Raw genomic sequence first — 22085 nt, 5'->3', positions numbered from 1 at the left:
TATGTATAGATGTCCCTCAGCAATGAGAAAAGACAATGCAAATGTCTAAGGAAAGAATTTAGTATGTATTTTTAGAAAACACAACTTTGTTACTTAGCAAATAATAGCAAGGAGCACAGATATCAATGTCCACATTTGTGAAGGCCCAAAATAGCTTGCTTTCCTAACCACCCCCCTATTTACTAAACTCACATCACACATCTAAAAAAACCCCACTTAAAGAGGAAGAGATTCAAACGAAGGATAATTAGCGTTATTTCTAAACCACAGTGCCAACCATTCTGAAAGACACCACAGTCACCTTCAACACAATGAGAAATAAAACCAAAATACAAAGTCGTTGTTAGGTGCCATCGAGTTGGTTCCAACTCATAGCGACCCTCTGTACAACAGAACGAAACACTGCCTGGTCCTGTGCCATCTTCACGATCATTGTTATGCTTGAGCCCATTTTTGTAACTGCTGTGTCAATCCATCTCATAGAGGATCTTCCTCTTTTTTTGCTGGCCCTCTACTTTACCAAGCATGATGTCCTTCTCCAGGGACTGGTCCCTCCTGATAACATGTCCAAAGTACTTGGTACAAGGTAGCAAGTACTTTTTCTTCCAAATGATTTCAAAGCCATGTGGAAGACCTTATCTTTCAGCCATGCCAGAGATCCATTTTACAAACAGGAAAACAAACAGGTAATTTCATCCACATTTCAGATTTATTCAAGAAGAGAAGCCAGATTCCTTAGGCTAAACAAGCCTCAGCCACTCTTCTCAATAAAACATCGTTTTCAGGTAAGTCAGGTAAGGGGAGGAGAAAACAGCAAAATTTCACTCTTCAACTCATTCTCATCTTCAAGAGAAGAATAAACTGGCAGAGTGAAGAAAATATCCCTAAGAAATTAGAGACATATGGTCTAGTCGGGGTCCATTAGTTACTAATTTTGTACCTTTGGGCAAGTAATTTCATTTCCTGAGACATGGTAAAATAGAGGAAATTCCACCTCATGGCAGTGTTGTAAGAAATAATGAGATAAAGAAACATTTGTGAAAACACTTTGGAAACAATAGAACATCATTTAAATGCAAGCAGTGGTGCAGCGGTTAATTAAGCATTTGGCTGCTAACCAAAAGGTTGGCAGTTCGAAGCCACCCAGCCACTCAGTGGATCCAAGAACAACAACAACAAAGATTGGCCAGACATTTACTCTTTTCTTATTTGTCTTTCCTAAAGCATGAGTTGTATCTTGCCTCTCATCTTTGCAGAACTGGAGATGAGTCTTTCTCTTTTAAAAGCTCCACTGAATGGCTCCTCTCCCTCTCCCCATCGCTTCTGGTACTGCTGTTTGAGGGGTGAAACAGAATATGAAAGGCACTTGCTGAGTTCAGCCTGCTCCCTAATTTGAGATCAGGCCTTGACATGAGGGCCAGAAAGTAGTCTTTGAAAGACAGAGAAACGGGAGTGAGTGTCATAATATCATAACCAGAAAAAGGATGAAGAAACAAGGTCCAGTGCAAAGTAGAACAAACGAGAAGCTATAAAGCGGAACATCACTTATGTAGAAAGAAATAGCAACCCATTTAAGGTGACATCTGCTTTCAATAAAACTCAGCTGGTCTTCAGTAGGTCTTCTTATGCTAAGGTTTTAACTATTACAGGGCTTTTAATTTAAAATTTTCAAAGCTTTGTTATAATTACTTGCTAGAAATATTGCTACCAACTGGTTTGAAGAAGAAGGTAACAGCACATTGAATGACAGGGTCAGACCTCCTGAGTTAGGATACTGCCTCTACCACCTACTAGCTGTGTGACCTTGGGCAAGTTACTTAACCTTCTCTGTGCCTTAGTTTCCCCATCCATAAAATAATAGCATGAGGACATTATGTAAATTAAATGAGAAGATGAATGCAAATGGTTTAACAGTTCTTAAGGTTGAGAATATGACACATGCTTAATAGACTGCAACTATAATTTTATTCTTGCCAAACTATGCATTTATCACTACATATACAGACAGCACTATAGTCATTCCAGCGCATTGGAAAAAACCAAAATCCTAAAGTTTCTCTCCTGTGATATCAATGTGTCCCAGCATTTAAATATCATATCTATACAAGGGGAAAAATTATATATAAAGGGGAAAAGGGCATCTTAGGCTTTAAAAAAGAGATAAAAGGAATTACGTTACAAATTACTTGGGTAAGTAATGAAACATATCAGCAAATCATCATTTTACAAACTCAAAAAGAGAGCAAAGGACATATTCTGGGACTAATAACACTCATCTAGGACTATATGATGTGTCTAACAGATAAAGGGAAGGTAATGAAAGAAATATTTTAGAGTTCAGAAGATTTCTGATTCTATTTTACATAGCATAGTCATTAAGCTAATTTGATCTATACTCACACAGCTTTACAGTTTCATATTTAAAAAAACCACAATCAATGCTTCAGTCTACTCTGCTTTTGACCCTTAAATTGCAGTTCCAAGGCTAGTGTCATTTTATACTTTTATTGCTGGCCTATAAAGGGCCTATAAAATAATATTCATTAATTATGAGTTGCTAAAGGGTAAGTTCAAAGCAAAATGGATACACAAGAGAAACATCCTAAATAATCAGAAGGAAAGAGAAACCAAACAAAAGCAAGCTAAATGGCTCCTGTGTCAGTACAGCATAATGAAAGGCCATCTTGCTGGTACTGCAACACAAGTTAACCGGGAAACTGCCCTAGGGTAACAGAGCAAGAAACGATTCTGGGACGTGTACTGTCAGGCTTCTGAATTTTCAGGCCTACGATGATGGCAAAAATGAGAATGATCACTGCCATTTATTACTGAGCACCTAGTATGCACCAAAGATCATACTAGGCATTTTACATGAATTATTTTACGTAATGCACACTACAGGGCGGTGTAGGGTTGCCAGATATAACAAACAAAAATACAGGGTGCCGAGTTAAATTTGAATTTCAGATTAACAACTAATAATTTTCTAGTATAAGTCTGCCTCATGCAATATTTGGGACATGTCGTTGTTGTTAGGCACCATCAAGTCAATTCTGACTCACAGCGACCCTACGTACAACAGAATGAAACACTGCCCAGTCCTGCGCCATCCTCATGACCGTTGTCATGCTTGAGCCCATTGTTGCTGCCACTGTGTCAATCCATCTCATTGAGGGTCTTCCTCTTTTTCGCTGACCCCTCTACTTTACCAAGCATGATGCCCTTCTCCAGGGACTGATACCTCCTGATAACATGTCCAAAGTATGTGAGATGTAGTCTCGCCATCTTTGTTTCTAAGGAGCATTCTGGCTGTACTTCTTTCAAGACAGATTCTAAAAAAGTATTTGTTGGTTATCTGAAATTTAAATTTAACTGGGAACCCTTTATTTAAACTGGCAGTTCTAACACTGTGAGAGTGGTATTTGTATCCTCATTTTATAGATGAGGCAACTGAGATTCAGAGAGATTAAGTAATTTGTCCAGGGATGCACAGGTATCAGGTGACACACCTGGGTTTCAAACTCCTAAGAACAAAGCTGACATTCATAATCAATATAATGCACTGTATATTATGCTCTTTCCTATATCTAGATGGCCTCTCCCCGCTTCTTCATGCTGATATCCTAGTTGACCTTTAAAATCCAATTTGTTGGTCATCTGTCTCTTAAGTACTTCTTAAAAGCTTCCCAGTGAGAATGTTCCCATAACTATTTATACCTCTGTCCCAGTCCTTAATATAGTTTGACCTCTACAGCACGTTAAGTACAGGCCCCTGAAGTGGATATTCTTCCACATCTATTTCCCTTTCCTAATACCGCCTCTATTTCCTTTTGGGGAAATGCCTTTCTTCCACAGTGTGCAGCCCTTGTGAGAGGATAAATTAGGGGCCCTGCCCTCCAATTATACAAACTGAATAAAGAGCTCTCCTCTTGTCTTATCCTTTGTCATTGTCTCATCACACTCTACCCAGCGAAGGGAAAGGGACACGACCAATTACAGTGTCTCTTCCAGAGCTTTGAAAATTGAGCCAAATGATGCAAAAACAAGAATAAAGGTAAAAGTTCATTAATTCTGGATAGTCATGCAGTTCTTTTCTTGACTCTTTTCCCTTTAACAAGGCTGGTTTCCTATCCACAGCCTTTACTTGGATTAAATAATTAGTTTCTGTTGCTTGCAACCAAAGAACCGTGACTGATCATTTCTCTTGGACTGTGAGCTCCCTAACGTCCATGTTTAATAAACTTCTGCATTATTCCAACACCAAAAGGGGTGTCTTCCAAATAAATATTTGTTAATACATAATAGGTACTCAGAAATATCTGTAAAATGAAAGGAGATAAATGAACTGAAATTATTCAGGGCTGAAGGTACAGAAGGACTCCAAGACTCTGGCTCTTTCTTTTTGTACTTAACAACCACTCTAAGTGGGCTTTTAGAGAGCACTTTGGGAACTGGGATTATTAACTTCGTAAAAAGTAGATGGATAACTTAATAGGCCTCAATATGACTAAAATGTCCATGCTGCTTCTAAGATCTATGACTGACTACAGTAAGACACTTGGTTTGAGAGCTATTCTATAATCTCCCAGCAGAGATCTATGATGCATTAGTGTAAGTATGCTAAAAATAAAAGAGGATGGAATTGAAATCACATGCTAGCTTGCCAGGATAATATGAGTTTTAAAGATATTTTTTAAAAAATAGTTTCTAATTATAATTTGTTTAATATATATTTTTCTTGATTATAATTCTATGCTAACAGGGTTGGCTTTGTTTCTATTTTCAACCAATAGTCAATGCATGCAGGGATCAAGAACCTATGATAAACTTATGGATACATAAATGTAATAATGTGTTTTTAAGGTAAGGGCAGTGCCTTGCCTTGAGAAATGCTAAATTATCCCACACTGATATTACACCATTAGGAAATATTTTTATAACATTTTTTATTACATTAATATCAGTACAAGATGTCGATTAAAGAAAAGAACAGACTGAATCTATTCTGAACAGACAAGAACAGAATATTCTATTCAATTTCTAGGCACTGTGTTTTCGAAGAGGCAGTAATGAAGTAAGAATTTCTAAGAGCAGAGTAATAGGATCGTAAAGAATCTGAAAATTGTGTCATTTAAGGAAGCACTGAAGAAACTAGTAAATGCTTCAGTTGCCAAAAAGCTCAGGATAAGTTTTTGAACAACTGAAGGATCATCCTATAAAAGAATAATTAGATTTACTCTACATAAGTTCAGAATGCAAACCTATACCCAGTGGGTGGAATAGATTTTGACAAACAACAAATAGTATTTTGGAAGAACCTACTCTGTACAAACACATGGGGTTAGGAGTGACAGAGGATACAAAAATGAAGTGAATAAACATCTTCCCTTCCAGGAGAACTATGTTGTTGTTACTGTTGTTAGGTGTTGTCAACTCAGTTTCAACTCAGAGCAACCCTATGTACAACAGAAAGAAATGCTGCATGGTCCTGCACCATCCTCACAATCACTGTTATGTCTGAGCCCACTGTTGCAGCCACTGTGTCCATCCATCCCTTTGAGGGTCTTCCTGTTTTTCGTTGACCCTCTCTCTGCTTTACCAAGCATGATGTCCTTCTCCAGGTACTGGTCTCTCCTGATAACATGTCCAAAGTATGTGAGACGAAGTCTCGCCATCCTTGCTTCTAATGAGTATTCTGGCTGTACTTCTTTCAAGATGAATTTGTTCTTTCTTCTGGCAGTCCGTGGTATTCTTCGCCAACACCGTAATTCAAAGGCGTCTTCTTTGGTCTTCATTATTCATTGTCCAGCTTTCACATGCATATGAGGTGATTGAAAAGACCACGGCTTGGGTCCGGCACACCTTAGTCATCAAAATGACATCTTTGCTTTTTAATACTTTAAAGAGACCTTTTGCAGCAGATTTGTCCAATACCGTATGTTGTTTGATTTCTTGACTGCTGCTTCCATGGGTGTTGATTGTGGATACAAGTAAAATGAAATCCTATAAAACCCTAAAAATAGATGGACTTTGATAAAGCTTCCAAGTTCTATAGTAGTGTGGGAAAGTGGGAGATCAATTGTGAACAGTGGGGTCTAGAAAAGATTCTTGGAGGAAGTGAAATTTAAGTTATATTTTGAGACCTAACAGACCCTCAATAGATATTTGTTGAATGAAAGACAGGTAGAGCAACTAAAAAGCTATTGAAATAGTCTAAGAAACAACTAATGAAAGTTCAGTTCAGTCCTACCCTAAAAATATTTACCGAGAGTACAAAGATAAATAATTCAGAATCCCTGTCTTTGAGCACCTTAAAATGGAGAGATAGGCAATTAATTGCAAAACTAGGGCATCCTAGAGAGAACAGCATGAAGAAGGGTTGGGAGACATTAAACACATCATGTGTTTACAGAACTGAAAGCAAGTCCGTATGACCAGATGTGATGGTTTTTTGACCTGCCAGCTTAGTTAGGTTACAGTTCTCAGTCATTTAATTGAACACTAATCTAGGCGTTTTTATGAAGGTATTTTATAGATGTGATTAAAGTTCATTATCTCCTGACTTTAAGTGAAGATTATTCTAGATAATTTGGATGTTCCTAAACTAATCAGTTGGAAGGCCTTAAAAGCACAGCTGATGCTTCCCTTAGGAAGAAGAAATTCCATTGTGGACAGTAGTTCCAGCTTTTGCCCCAGAGTTTTGGCCTTCCCGTCCTCAGGCCTGCCCTATGGATTTCCAGCTTTCCCCCACCCAGCCCCCACAATCATGTAAGCCAATTCCTTGCCATAAATCTCTTAATATGTACCTCCTACAGACTCTGCTTCTGTGTTTGAACCCCATCTGATATACTACAATATAAAGTTTGAGTCAGAAGTGGAAAAGAAATGAAGGATGGAAAGCAGTAGGGGCCAGATCATAAAGCACATCTGTTTTTTAAATGCTAAGAGATTGGAACTTTAACTTGAAATAAAAAAGGCAAGTGAATGGTGTGATCAAGGGTAGAGATGAGTCATATTGGATGTGGTGTAAAGGATGTATTCAGGCAGGAGGCAGGATGAAGGGAGATATACTGAGAGGTTAGAAACCAGGAAGCCTATGTGTGAGAGAAGAGGAGAGACAAGAAAGAAGACCATTATGGAAGCCAAATCGTGTTTTGGGGAGAAGTGGGTGGTCCACCGCGGTCTAGTGCATAAGAAGAGTGTGGCAAGCACTCACCGCATTATGATAAAAGGAGGTCACTAAGGACCTCAAGAACAGCAGTGATAGAGTAGGAAAGTTAGAAACTGGATTGTATTGGGTTGAAGAGGGGCTAAGAAGTGATAAAACAGAGCCAAAAAGGGTGGATTATTTTTTCAGAAGTTTGGCTTGGAAGAGAGGAGGAAAGAGTGACTAGAGGGAGAAAAGGATACAGTGTCCACTGAAGAAAGTAAGGATGGGAGAATCTTGAATTCAGCCTTTTATAGCTTGATGGGAAAGAGCCAGCAGTATGGGTGTAGGGAAGAGAAATAAAAACAAGCGGATACATTCTCCTTAGCAAGGTTCAAGAGAGGAGAGGTTGCCAAGGCTAACAGACACCCAGGGAAGATCTGTTCAATAACAGTGGACCCCCCTCATATTCTGAAAACTGGAGGGAAGGAGAAAAGATGGAAGCAAATGGGGTACATTTGGAGATGGAGAGACACCCCAGATTTGTCAATGAGGTGAGGAAACAAAGTTATCAACTGAGACAGAGAAGATGGTGTGATGTGGCTAAAGATGGAGGCTTGGCTTCTTTGGAGGTTATGTGGCCACTTGCTAGGACATTGCAGAGAGGAATCAGGATTGAGCGAGCGTTACACTAAATGACTTGTGAATTCTCTTGCAATTTGATGTTCCTGAAGGAAGAAAAGATCTAGTGATCTACTTCTGAAAATTAGCCAATGAAAACCTTATGAATTACATAACACTGTTCTTTTGGCTTGCTTTGGACTTCTCATCAAGGAGGAATCAATTGCTAGAGGATGACATCATGCTTGGTGAAGTAGCGGGCCAGTAAGGGCATGCGAGACCTTCAGTGAGATGGACTGACACAACAGCCACAGCGATGGATTCAAATATGCTGGTGATTGTGAGGATGACAGGATTGGGCAATGCTTTATTCTGTTCTGCATAATGTCACCATGAGTCAGAGTCAACTTGATGGCAACTAACAATAACAGTATAACAGTCAGTCAGGAACGTGTCTGCCTGGTTCACTGATGTTTCCTTAGCATTCAAAACAATGCCTGGCATTTAGTAGGTGCTCAATAAATACTTGCAGGATGAATGAATATTTAAATGAGCTTCTTACCCAAACAAGTGAACAAAACTCTTTAGCTGGAACTACCTGCTTGAATAGAGAATTCTTTAACATGCTTAAGAGATCATAGATGCTTGAAACTTAATATTAATGACTTCAGTCTTCTCCCCTGACCTTAGGAGGTGTGGGCATGTCAACATAGATAACTCAGGCTTCAAAGTGGGTATTTTTTAGCTTGAAATTTTCCCTGGGCTATCTTAGAGAAAATTATCAGGCCAAATCTCTATTTTGTTTTATTATACAATCAGCTTTTCCGAAATGAGCAAGTTTATTCACTCTGCTTTTCATTTAGGTTCTACCACTGAAGGTGGCCTGTGGCCTTAACCTTCTCTGATACATCAAGCTCTTTTTCCTCTTATTGGTTTTTGTGGCATTTACCACTGAAGTGAAGAGAAGGGCTAAACCACAAGACTCTTAAAAAAAAAGCAAGCTTAAATGGAAGTAGGGTACAATTAGATAATAAAAATATAATGCTGCTAAAACAGGCCCCTGTTGTAGTTCTCTATGCATTACCTGGGTGGAAGACTTTGGTTTTCCCATTAGTGATTCCAGAAGAGCTTGCCTCCATTTTTATTGACCTTCTGCCTGGTGGGAGTGAGGAATGCCTGACCACAGGGAGGCGGCGTGACCCTGGGCGGCTTGCCACACTTCGCTGTTGATGGATTTGCAAATGCTTTTCAGCCCCATGAATAGATAAACCTGGAATGAGAAACAGCAGCATTATATTGCAGAAGTCAGTACAACATGCTTAAAACTCCAAGTTGTTAAGTTCTGGCACCAAATCCAGACAAAATACACAACTACCACTTTCAAATTCTTAAGGGACGCTAGTGACAATAAATTGTGATACCAACAGATTATCACATGACCTTATTTATGGAACACTGTTTCATTCAAAAGTGGGCATGTTTAGTTATCATGCCAAGACTTTTTATAAATGAGGATCCAATAAAGTCAAATATTAAAATTCTCACATCTCAAAATCCTGGAAAAATACACCCACAGGTGGCACGCTGTTGTTAGGGGCTATGAGGATTAGGGACTATTGCCAAGGTATCTGGAATTTTCAAAAAAATCAAGGAATTTTCTCCATGGGATTCACGTACAGGCCAGAGTTGAAGACTGAACCCAGATTTACACTTCTGATAATCTTAGAATTATGTTAATTTAAAAATTATTTTATTCTGAAAATTTTCAAACATTGCCAAAGTAAAAAGAATAGCATATAATGAGGCCCATGTACCGATAACCTAGCTTTAACAAGTATCAATACTTTTCTAAACTTGTTTCATCTATCCTTCTCCTTTTCTTGTTGGCTTGCTTTTAGGGGGATGGAGTATTTTAAAGACCTCATGCCAATGTCATACATACTTCAGTATGGACCTCTAACTGGGCAGGACCAAGCCAATACCACACCTAACCAAATTGACAGTAATTTCTAATGCCTTATCATCTAAAACTTGGCCAATGTAAATTTTCCAGATTACTTCAAAAAATACCTTTCTAATAATTAGTTTGTTTGAACCAGAAATCTAAACATAGTTTGGATACTGGATTTTGTGGATATTTCTTACTTTTATTCTCTAATAGTCTTCCTTTCATTTTTTTCCTCATGCCTTGATGGGTATAGAAACTGGGTCATTTGTCCTGTATAATGTTCCACGTTCTGGATTTGACTGAATACTTCCTCAAAGCATCATTCAACTTATTCTTTTACCCCCAACTTTCCATAAACTGGCATTATGCCCAAAGACTTGATTCAACATAGGTTTAACTTTTTAGGCAAAATACTTCATAAGTGGTACTGCGTACTTCCTATCTATCGTATTAGGAAATTCATAATGTCTAGCTGTCACTTTTTCAGTGATGCTAAGATTGATCAAAAATTTTAAGCAGGGACATCTATTATAGCATCAACCCATGTCAACCTTTCACCTAATGGAATTTTAGTCTGAAAAACACATACACACACATAGAGAGAGAGAATTCTTAAAATGTACTCATTGTCTTATTGTTAGATGAATATTCCTATTGTTATTTTGAAAATATTATAGGTAAAGCCTAGGATAAGGCAAATAATAAGCATGTTCATGTCTGTCTTTAAGAACCAAGATGTTCAGTGTAAGAGAAACGAGATACAAACTAAAGCAATTAAGTAAAAATCCTATAATCATAATTTTGAATCAGAAATATCAGTATGTACTGTCAAAACAAACAAACAAATTTCCTAGGTCTATCCATGAAAAAGCAGCTATGATGTAGCAATGTTAGGAACCAGATAAGGGCCTCTAAATACTATTTCCCATTAAAATGAACCAGAGGGCCCTTGCAGAAATTACTGATTTGATTTTGGGACTGGGGTAGAAGTAGTACAAGATAAGCCAAAAACTAGGAAGCCACGGAAGACTAATGTATATAAGAGTCAACTTCGGGCTCCCACTGGCCCAGGATGGGATAAATTTTTAGCATCATAAGCAATACTAATTGCAATTGACTGAAACATATAAAATATATTTTAAAACACTGATTTCAAAAAGATATTTTAAAAAGAAACTCAGCGATCATCATTGGAGGTTGCTAAGATACCGATTCATTATTCAGAAAATTGAAAAAGGGAAAGAAGCGAGCATTTATCCGGCCTTTCTTTTGCCAACTATATCTCAAGGTAACCAAACAGCTGATAAGGGCAAGTTCTTCACTACAGAACAATTCCAGCTAATAAACACAAACAGAATAAGAGAACCCAAAAACCATTTTAGAAGTCCTTGTGAAATATAAGTGATTGTTGTTACATTATTTGTCCAAGGTAGCATGGCTAAGACATACAAACTGCAGAATGCAAACTTGCAGATGACTGAATTTAGATCTAGTTCTTAAAGAAAGAGACAAGAAAAGGTATTAGCCTTATGTAATGTCAACCAGCCGGGGGACTCAGTCAGGAATCATGTCATTTGATAAGGACAAGCTAAACTTCACCAAATCAAAGAATTTTTGATTAAGAGGAGAATCACTCGAAACTTGAAGGTAGATATTTAATGTTGGAAGTTACTTTAGTGTTTAGCTAATTAATCCAGTGCCTTTTACAGATGTGGAAACCGAGGCTGGAGGGGTAAAGCAATTGGTCTACCCATTACCAATACTTAGAGGCTACACTGAGGAGTCTACTGAAAACCCAGAAATGAGAGAAATAAAGTCCTGCTCAAAGGGAAACTGCAAAATTCGCAATCATGGGTCATGTCAGAGGCATGAAGAGTCATCTTAAACGTTCTCAGGAAAAAAAAAATAATGGTATATACCTCATAGGGTTGTTGTGAGAATTAAGAGTTAAAATGTACAGAGTGCTTAGGAAAGTGTCTGGCATACAGCAGGTGCTCAGGACAAGTTAGCTCTCATCATTACCTTCTATCCTATTGGGTGCCTATCATGTCCTCAGTGTCCATTCTTAATCCTTACCAGTTACTGCTGAGTCGACTCCAACACATGGTGATCCCATGTGTGTCAGAGTAGAACTGTGCTCCACAGGGTTTTCAGTGGCTGATTTTTTGGAAGTAGATCTCCAGGCCTTTCTTCTGAAGTGCCTCTGGGTGGACTCAAACTGCTAGCCTTTTGGTTAGCAGCTGAGTGCATTAACTGTTTACACCACCCAGGGATTCCTCTTACCCCTTCAGTTCTAGCATTTATCACCATGGCCCTGCTCACCTGTTTTAAACACTTCCTTTGGTGTCCAGGACACTTAAGCTTCTTGCTAACTCTCGTACTCCTCTAAGCTCTCTTCTTTCTCCTGTTCCCACAGGTAGATATTTCCCTAAGTCTTGACTTTGGCCTTTTTTCTCTCTACATCCTCTCGGCACGAGATCTATGTTCCCCGTGTGTTCAACTATCATCTCTGTGTGGTGAGTTCTAATGAATACTTAAGAAATGATAACTCAAATGACAGTGGGGTTTGGTCAGCCAAGAAGCATAAGAAACAAAACATTGTAATAGAGACAAACCTGGGCAGTGCCCATCAGAGTAACAGCCCAGCTGCCTGGGTGACTGTGAGCCTTCTACTCCTAGGTGTCTCTCTGTGAGCAGGATGAGTACCAGGGTGACAACCTGGCATCCTTCCACTCCCTCATGCTCCCTACCACCACTGTATGCTCCACATTTCCACAGAGGGGCAGAATCAATGTCTGGAGACACACCAAGACTCCAGGAGAACACAGACAGATGTGTATGTTACAGAAGAGGGAATGGGAGAGATGCTTTAAGACAACATGAGGTGGTACATGACTGTCTCCATTTGTAAATATTAAATAGACTTCTGTCCCACAAACATTCTTCTTGTCCTTTTAGCAGAAGGATCACAGAGCTGAAGAGACTAGGATTCTGATTCAGTGTGATACTTCCAGCTCTTCTATAATTCCCCCAAGGAAGCATAAAATGACATGAGAATAAAAATTACAGTTGAAATAAATGGTGTAGGTACTTGAAACTGTTGAATCTCATGTTAGGAAAAATATAATAATGTAGATCATGGTAAAAAAAAAAAATGTTAAAAATAAGAATCCAAGAGTACATCCAGGAGAGGATGAATGTGAAGAAGGGAGTATGTTACATGGGAATTTGGGAGGAATACCTAATGCTTGAGCAAATCTATCCTGGTCCTCCAGGAATTAGAATCCTCAGAGGTACAGATAAAGGGCCTGGCCCATCAGAATTCTCCCGATGCAACAGCAACATCCAGTGGATATGAGAGATGTATAAACAAATAGTTGGTACACACGATAGGAAGTACACCATAGATACCTGAAAACACATTTTTATAAGATTCCAAAGTCACACCTTCAGAAATAAGTTGTCAGCCAATAAATTGCACCATCTAATTTGTTCTTAATTACCTTGGAAAAAAAAAAAAAAAGGTTGACATTATCTATTAAATGCCAGGCACTGTGCTAGATATTGATCATTATCCCATTAATGCCTTACCACAAACTTAAAGACATAGAATTGGTATCTACATTATTAAGATGAGAAACCTGAGGCTCAAGAGGTTAAGTTACTTGTCCAAGATCACACAACAAGTGATTAACTGGAATTTCAACGTTGCTCTTTTCCACTACATCATGTAGCCTGACGAATTACATAGCAATACTAGACTAATCATGTAGTGGTTCTGAACAACTTAACAGAGATCTAGCAAGGCAGAGGTTGGAAGATATAGTATGTTGATAGTCTGACCCCAACTCTTATAAAGCTGTTCCCTCCCCCCTTTTCCATGCTTGGATCATGGCACCACCCATGCTGAAACGTGTTCTTGACGACCTATCAAACACCTTAGTCATTAAGGACCTGCAGAAACCCCATCTTCCCCTTGAAGACCTTCCCGTCCCTTTGGCCCTCAGCCAACACTCCAGTCCTGCAATGCTCTTCTACAGCTGCTGGTACAAGGACATCCCATTCTTCCAACTATCTCTAAGGCAAAGATCATATTCTGTACTTTCCTGATTTCTTCCTCATTTCTGAATAAAGCACGTCCCATATGGCAGATGTGGGACGATAATCCCCCTTCAGTCTCTTCTCCCTCTGCACTTTGCACTCTACATGTTTCAAAGACTCCTTGGGCATAAGCAGAGCTCAGGGTCAAGAGCCAGTCAAGGAAATGACACTAAGCATGTTTACCTGAGCACCACATTTCTAATTTAGTTCTTCCTGTTCCAATATACCATAATCATCTTTTCTAGACTCCTTGAAGCCTGAATCTTGGCTGCCCCTCCCAGCTTCAACAGATGGCTTCCTCTCCAATCAGTGGAGAAGACGAAACAACAGTGATGCTAAGTTTCCAATCTTCTGTCCTTTCCACCTCAAAACATCTTTAGAAAAATACCCTTTCCTCTTGAGCTCTGACATCTCCCTTACTTGAGAAAAGAACCCAAAGTCAGAACCTTGGGAAGCCTCCATCTTTATGGATGAAGAGAGGGAAGTATGGTGCAGTGGTTAAAATGTGGATGCTGCAGTCAGAGTTTCTGGGTTCAAATGATGGCCACACCATTTACTACTTGTGTGACCTAGAGCAAGTTATTTAATCTCTTGGTGCCTCAGTTCTCTCACCTGTAAATTGGGGATAACAGTTCCTACTTCGTAGGGTTGTTGTGAGAATTAAATGAGTTAATACCTATAAACTGCTTAGGACAGTGTCTAGCATATAAAACTCCAATGCTCATTGCCATCAAGTCAATTTCGACTCATAGCAACCCTATAGGACAGAGTAGAACTGCCCCATAAGGTTCCCAAGGAGCAACTGGTGGATTTGAACTGCTATCCTTTTGGTTAGCAGCCAAGCTCTTAACCACTGTGCCCCCAGGGATCCAGCATATAGAAGGTGCTCAGTAAAAGTTAGCTGTCGTCGTTACCTTCTGTCATATTAATGGTCTTCATTCTCACCCCTTAGCTGCTAAAATTTACCACCGTTGCCTCTTGCTCATCTGTTATAAAATTTTTACTTTGGTTTCCACAACACATAAATTTCTTGCTACCTCTCTAAGCTATCTTCCGATTCCTGTTCCCAAAAAGTGGGTGTATTAGTTTCCTATTGCTGCTGTAACAAATTATTATAACTCTGGTGGCTTAAAGAAAGAGAAATTTATTCTCTTACAGTTCTGGAGACCAGAAGTTCAAAATCAAGGTGTTGGAAGGGCCACATTCCATCCAGAGGCTCTGGGGAAGAGTCCATTTCTTGTCTCTTCTAGCTTCTGGGGGCTGCATCATTCCAATCTCTGCCCCTGTCTTTCTATCACCTTTTCCTCTCTCTGTGTGTATGTGTTCAATTTCCCTCTGGCTCCCTCTTACAAGGACACTTGGCATTTAGGATCCATCCAGATAATCCAGGATAATCTCCGCATCTCAAGATCCTTAACTTAATCACATTCACAGGTTTGTGGGATTAGGACGTGAACATACCTTTGGGAGTCATTTAACCTACCAAAGCGGGTATTCCCCCAAGGTTTTGATTTTGGCCTTTATCTTTCTCATGTAGAAATCCCCAGACAATTTTACACACTCTATGTCTCCAACTATCATCTCTGGGTGGTCAGTTCCCAGACCTCCTGCTTTGGGAACTTCTCCTGCTTTGCTCTGTTTCCTCAGCTTCAAGCTCATATCTCCTACATGGTCTGATTTCTTTCCTGAGAAACTCAATGACTCCAGCAGAAACACCATAGTATTGTGACAACAAAACCCAATGCTCAGAGTTCCTTTAAGCTCCTCGTGTATTTTCTTTACTTCTCAAAAATTCTATCTAGAATCTAAATATTTTTCTCAATAAAATTCTGAGATGTTCCTTTCCTCTGGCCCACTTCCAAGGTGCATTTGTTCTCGTTGCACTGCACAGCAGAAGTCTGCCTGTGTAAAAGTGATTTGCTTTCACCTAAATGTCATTACTGTGATTCAGAAGAGCTGTGTGCCATGGGAACATTTGTGGTTCTGTCAGTGTTTTACAACTTGCAGCAACAGTGTCCATGTGTTGCACCACTCTCCTTGTCATTTCTTAGGTAAATTATTTTTTAAACTACTGAAAAACTATATTTTAAATGTCACCACCACAGGAAATATATAAGACTCACTTACACCTAATTAAGAAGAAAGCAATCCATGGAAGGGATATTTATTTCTAGTTTTCTCTTTTACTCAGATTTAACTATAAGGTGGAAATCTAGCTCATCACCTTCTAGTGTCCTAGTCATCACTGACCAAAATGGAGGTAAAACTCTCCTGGTTACTCTCAGGCCTGGATTTACTTTTCCAAGCTTTCTGGAGCTTTTCTAACACCCTCTATTTTATGGCTGAAAGAGTGGTGCAAATGGTTAACGTGCTTGGCTACTAACCAAAAGGTTGGAGGTTCAAGTCCACCCAGAAGAACCCCAGAAGAAAGACCTGGTGATCCACTTCTGCAACATCAGCCATTGTAAGCCCTGTGGAATACAGTTCTACTCTGACACACAGGGGGTTGCCATGAGTCAGAGTTGACTCCACAGTAACTGGTAACTGGTAATGGCTTAAAGAGAATTTTCTAAAATGATTACAAAATTACCTGAGAACCTCCTATGTTCTAGGGAGGAAAAAGCTCAAACACATAGGAATACATGTAGAAAAGGAAGCACGTGACTTGTCATTAGCTCAGGCATGTTCCCACTGGAGGTGATGGGATTTGTGTGGCTTCAGTGAGATGTGCTCAGCTAGACCCAGAAACAGCAGATCCTGAGGAGCATTGAGCATCAGAAGTGATAGGTAACTGAGTGTGGGCTCAGTCCAGGAAGTAGTCACAGATGCTGAGATTCAACCCAGATAGGATCCCTCCAGAAGCTTAAAGATCGAGTACTGCTTAGTCTCAGTAGACCTGAGGAGAAGATTTTCTACAGCAGAACCCTCCTCCATCACACCAGGTCCTTGGGCGTGTCCTGTTTTCCTTTCATTTTCTCTTTCCACATCGTACTGGGCTATTTGACAGATAGTCATCAGCACATTATGTAAATCTGGCGGTACCAACACATCAAAACCAGGAAGAATTTCCTGCCAAGACATTATAATCTCTAATTTTGTGACAGTTGTCTGTCTAAAGCCATATTTACTTGGCATTAAAGCTCTCTGAAAACAGACCAAAAATGCTAAGACAAAAATATTAATAATAATATCCAGATTTAACTTTTGGCTCAATGTCTATAGGAAGAATCTACAGAATGAGAAAGGATAACAGTCCATAAGAATGTTTAACCAGCATTACTTGAATTCATATAAAGTACTGCAGATAAATTACTGGTGCTTTCTCTTGAAATCTACCTCTATATTTTTTACAGCTTTTTTGTAAACTTCTTTCTCTCCTGTTATTGGATCTGATTTAGAATCTCCACTTTAATCCTTGTTACAGACTTCTACTAGAAGGACTTCCTCATAGGAAATCACAGTGACAGAGTAGATTACTGTCCCCAATTTTTTGTGGCCTCTCTCTGCCATATGACCTGTCAGTACTTCCCAGTACAGAGGGATAGTGTTTTTTCTTACTCCATTGATTTTGGGCTGGGTCACCATGATTTGCTTTGGCCAATGGGATGTCACAACAAAAAGCATAAGGTTGAAATGTTCCTGTGTGGTTTTGGCTTGGTCTCTTGGGCTTCTGCCACCACCATGAGGAGAACATACCCTGAGCAGCAACAAATGAGGCACACGGAACAGACCCAAAGCTGACCTACAGACTGGAGCCAAGACCTACTAAATCCAGCCAAGATCAGTCATATAGCAGCTGATCTGAAGATGCCTGAACAAAAAGACAATGTTTCCATGTGTGATCCACTATGATTTAGGGGTTATTGGTATACAAGGGAGCCCTGGTAGCACAGAGGTTAAGAGCTACAGTGAGCTACTCCTGCTAACCAAAAGGTCAGCAGTTCAAATCCACAAGCTGCCCCTTGGAAACCCTATGGGGCAGTTCTACTCTGTCCTACAGGTCGCCATGAGTTGGAATTGGCAGCAGGTTGGGTTTTTTTTGGTGGTCTACAACAGAAACTTGATGAACACAGCCCAAAAAACAGTCTTCATAAGGTGGAAATGAAACAGTGCTTGCAGATGTTTTCTGTGCTAGTGATGTGTTGTTGACTCTTACCTTCCTCAAGTCCATTCATCACCCTTCTCCATCCTGTTTTGGGCCCTGGGAAGCTGACCCTACAGACTGCATCACCTAGGCTCTCTCACAGGATTCTAGTTGGCTCCAGCCAGTGGGAGGCACCAACAGGGGCTGGAGAATGGGAGGAAGGAGAGGTTGAGTTATTTCTTCCCTGCTCTCTCCCTGCTTTTGCGCTACCTCTGCCAGTCCTCTACAAATCTACTCTCACTGTGTGGCCTGTCTTCCAGGGCTCCTGCTATTGATGGGCTCTACTACTACCCTTTCCTCTGTAGGATGAGGTGTATAAAGGCTCTCCACTGTTGTTAGACCCTGGATGCTTCATCATCTCTTAGTAGTTTTCCTAACCTAGCTACACCTTTGCAACATAAGGCACTTTGTTAAAATCTGTTCACTCACTGGAATTCTGTTTCTTGTCAGGACTGTGCCTATTAAAGCCTTTGACTTCCATTCCTTTCAAATTTAACACTCACTGGTTCTACAACCTCATAATCAACAACAATATCACTGAACACCTTTCTGGAAGGTTCTCAAGTACTTCATGTTTGTTACTCTTTACCTTAATTCCCCAAGATTTTCTCATTTTGTGTCGTTTTGGTCATCTTTTTTATCACTGCTCTGACCATGAATCTAAACTCTGAATTTCTTACCTTACCTTATCCTGTGGCATCTAATTTATGTTAAATCTCCACATTCTCAGTGAAATGCTGAAAGAATAGCTATGGATTTCCTGTCACCTTCTGATAAAGTTTAAGGTTTTTTTTTGTGTTTTGTTGACTTAGGCACAATGTTTCCCCCCCTCACCTCATATCCCAGTTTCTCAGATAGACATAAACCTTATGTCAACATAACAGCAAAACTGTCATAGGTGATTCTTAAGGATATGAACTAGATGGAAGTAGGCAGTTATAAGTATGTGGTTTAAAATTGATACCTTGGGAACAAGTTCTTTCTGAGATCTTGAACTGTTTATTTATTGACCCAATTAACAAACATTGTTGAGAGCTTTCTCTGAGCCATGCACTGAGGATTCAGAGATTAAAGGATAGAGTACTTGTACTCATGGAGCTCACAGTCTAAAACAGGCAGCATCCCAACACTCAAGCAGCAAAGAGGAAGGGTATCTAATGTAACCTGGAGATGGAATCAGTACTTCCCAAGTTAAAAAAAGAAAAGAAAAATAAGGTCATATGGCATTCTTAAAAAGCCAGCGAGACATCTCTGATTTTCCTAAAACAATTTAACCATTAGGCATTTTCACAAGACAGTGGCATGCTCAAATATCATCACACCCCAGGTACATACAGTTGGGAATAGACAATAAAAATAGCTAAGTGGGAACTATATATCTATTTCACATGGTAAAACTCACACATGGTGAAAAAAGTATACACTGTAAACCTGAATTTCAGTGGGACCACTTATTAAATGATACCACCAAGTGAGCAACATAAATAGCATAAGAACATCATTCCTTAAGATTCTTGGACTCAATTTTACACTTATGTTGGCAGTCAATAAAATGCTTCTAGAAACGAAACACAACGTTTTCTTACAAGTAACATCAAATGATAAGCATTAAATCCCTACATGGAATGGTGCTTTATCCCTTTTGTTACTAAATTTTTATTTTTATTTTTTTAAATTTTTTGATGCTATCTGTTTTCACTAATTAAGGCATGCTGATTCAAAGACTAATTTGGAATTTTTGATATGTTATGGATTTTGAGATATATGATCTGGTAATACAAGCCATCAATAAGGTGAGTGGCACTGTGGTGCCACTGCTCTGTGGTATGACAATATATCAATAAGACCTAAATAGACAGTTTATTGTGAGCGTCTTTCCATCACGTTACATAGGGAACTTCTGGTTTTCCAAATACAACACAGAAAAACCAAAACAGACCCATCAAGGCTCCTTAACTATCACATGTTCTTGTGCTGTCCAGTTGGTTCCAACTCATAGTGACCCTGTGTAAAACAGAATGAAACAGTGCCCAGTCCTGCGCCATCCTCACAATCACTGTTATGCTTGAACCCACTGCTGCAGCCACTGTGTCAATCCATCTCGTTGAGGGACTTCCTCTTTTTCACTGACCCTCTACTTTACCAAGCATGATGTCCTTCTCCAGGGACTGATCCCTTTTGATAACATGTCCAAAGTATGTGAGATGTAGTCTCACTATCCTTGCTTCTAAGCAGTATTCTGGCTGTACTTCTTCCAAGAAAGATTTGTTCATTTTTTTGGCAGTCCATGGTATATTCAACATTCTTCCCAACACCATAATTCAAAGGCGTCCGTTCTTCTTTGGTTTTCCTTAATCATTCTCCAGCTTTCACATGCATATGAGGCAATTGAAGACACCCTATGCCAGAGGCAGGGCCAAGATGGTGGAGTAGTCAGATGCTTCCGGTAGACCGTCTTACAACAAAGACTTGAAAAAACAAGTGATTCGATTATATCTGGCAACCTGGATGCCCTAAACTTCAAAGGCAGAGATGAGGAACTGGACTGAGTGGCAGGGGGAGGGAGAGACGGTTCAGAAGAAGCGAGGAATTGCCAGACCTGAACCAACGAGAGCCTGAGCCCTTCAGGCCTGATCAGCTCGGGGTGGAGTGGTGAAGCAGGCAAGCAGCCAAGAACTTGAGATGTGTTTTCTGCACCGGGAGAGACCCAGCACCAGAGACTCTACACGGCCACCCAGAACCAGTGAGAAGCAGCCCACCATGAAAGATGAGTTCTCGCACACGGCTTACCGCGCAGATCAAAAACACCTCCCTTAGGGAAAAAACTCTCTCCCATTTACCTCCCTGCTGCCTGCTCTGCACTGGGTCCTAAACCAGTTTCAGCAATTGCCGAGTCCCCTGGGCCAGAAGTAGGATCCATCACAAACCCGCAGCCCTTCTCCTTGCCTTGGAGAGTGAACAAATTAACAACCAGGGGAAAAAATAAACTGCCAGCTCCCCTAAGCCAGGAACCCAAGGTAGGCACGGCTCCTTTGCCTAGGCAAAGGCATAAGGGATCTGCACGGACTTCGAGTTCCTTCCTCCCTACATAGACTTGTGTGCGCCAATCTCAATAGCGTAGGCCCTCATTACTGCAGTACAACAGGGTATATACCAGAACTCTAACTTCAACTGTTTCAGCTGTGAAGTGGCAGGTTCTTGACATTTGACACTGCTCTGCCCATTAAGTAGGGTCTTCACCTACCCACATCAGGGGCCTGAGGACTGGTGGCTCCACTCATGCCACCTAGCCACCTGCGAAAGGGGCCCATGAATAAGAGGTGCCCCCCAGTCCCTACAGCCAACAGCATTAGGTGGTCATAGTCTGGCTGCAAAACTCACCCAGCTACACGCTCTCGGGAACAGGGACACACCTTCCTCCTGGACACTCGGGGGCAGCCGTCAGCCCCCTGCCTTGCTCAGAGTGTGTCACCCTGCTGTAGCCAGATGCCTCTGCCTACACCAATCACCCATGCCTGTCTAGGACTGTGAGAGCCTACAACACACACTTGGTGGCTATCTACCCGGGCACCTGAATTGAATCCATACTGGAGGAGTGGGTGGACTCCTGAGCTCACATACCTAGTAACAGATGTAACCACCTGGTGACAGGACGTTAGAGCTTCAAAGGTGACAATAATCAAACTAGCTCATACAAGGAGCCCATTTGGGCATATCAAAACAAAACAAGAAGCTAGGACACAGTAAGTAAACATAAAATAAACAAAAATAATAACTTATTGATGGCTCAGACAACAGTCACTATCAAATCACATAAAGAGGCAATCCATGATGGCTTCAGCAAGCTCCCAAAATAAAGAACCTAGAAATTTTCCAGAGGAGGAAAATTTCTTGGAATTACCGGAGGCAGAATACAAAAGATTAATATACTGAACTCTTCAAGAAATTAGGAAGGAAATTAAGCTAAACGCAGAACATGCAATAGAGGAAAGTAAAAAGATTAGAGAAAAGCATAATGACAAAATTAACAGGTTGCAAGAACCAATAGAGAGACAGCAATCAGAAATCCAGAAGATTAACAATAAAATTTCAGAATTAGACAACTCAATAGAAAGTCATAGGAG

At 40.2% G+C, this 22085-nt stretch overlaps 1 protein-coding gene across 3 annotated transcripts in view; it reads right to left on the bottom strand.

Annotated features, from left to right (window-relative positions):
• The window catches only part of ANO4 (anoctamin 4), a 401164-nt gene that overhangs the window by 246508 nt on the left and 132571 nt on the right, over positions 1-22085 (bottom strand). For 2 of the 3 annotated variants that reach the window (XM_012554834.1, XM_004373749.1), the window contains exon 2: positions 8853-9038. In XM_012554834.1, coding sequence (XP_012410288.1) covers positions 8853-9038 — 186 coding nt within the window. Of the gene's footprint in view, positions 1-8852; positions 9039-22085 lie in introns of those variants that run through there. The other variant, XM_023728951.1, reaches the window with a different exon arrangement.

Source organism: Trichechus manatus, unplaced genomic scaffold (genome assembly GCF_000243295.1).
Source record: "Trichechus manatus latirostris isolate Lorelei unplaced genomic scaffold, TriManLat1.0 scaffold00027, whole genome shotgun sequence".
Lineage (NCBI taxonomy): Eukaryota > Metazoa > Chordata > Mammalia > Sirenia > Trichechidae > Trichechus > Trichechus manatus.
This window is presented reverse-complemented; position numbering and strand designations above follow the sequence as displayed.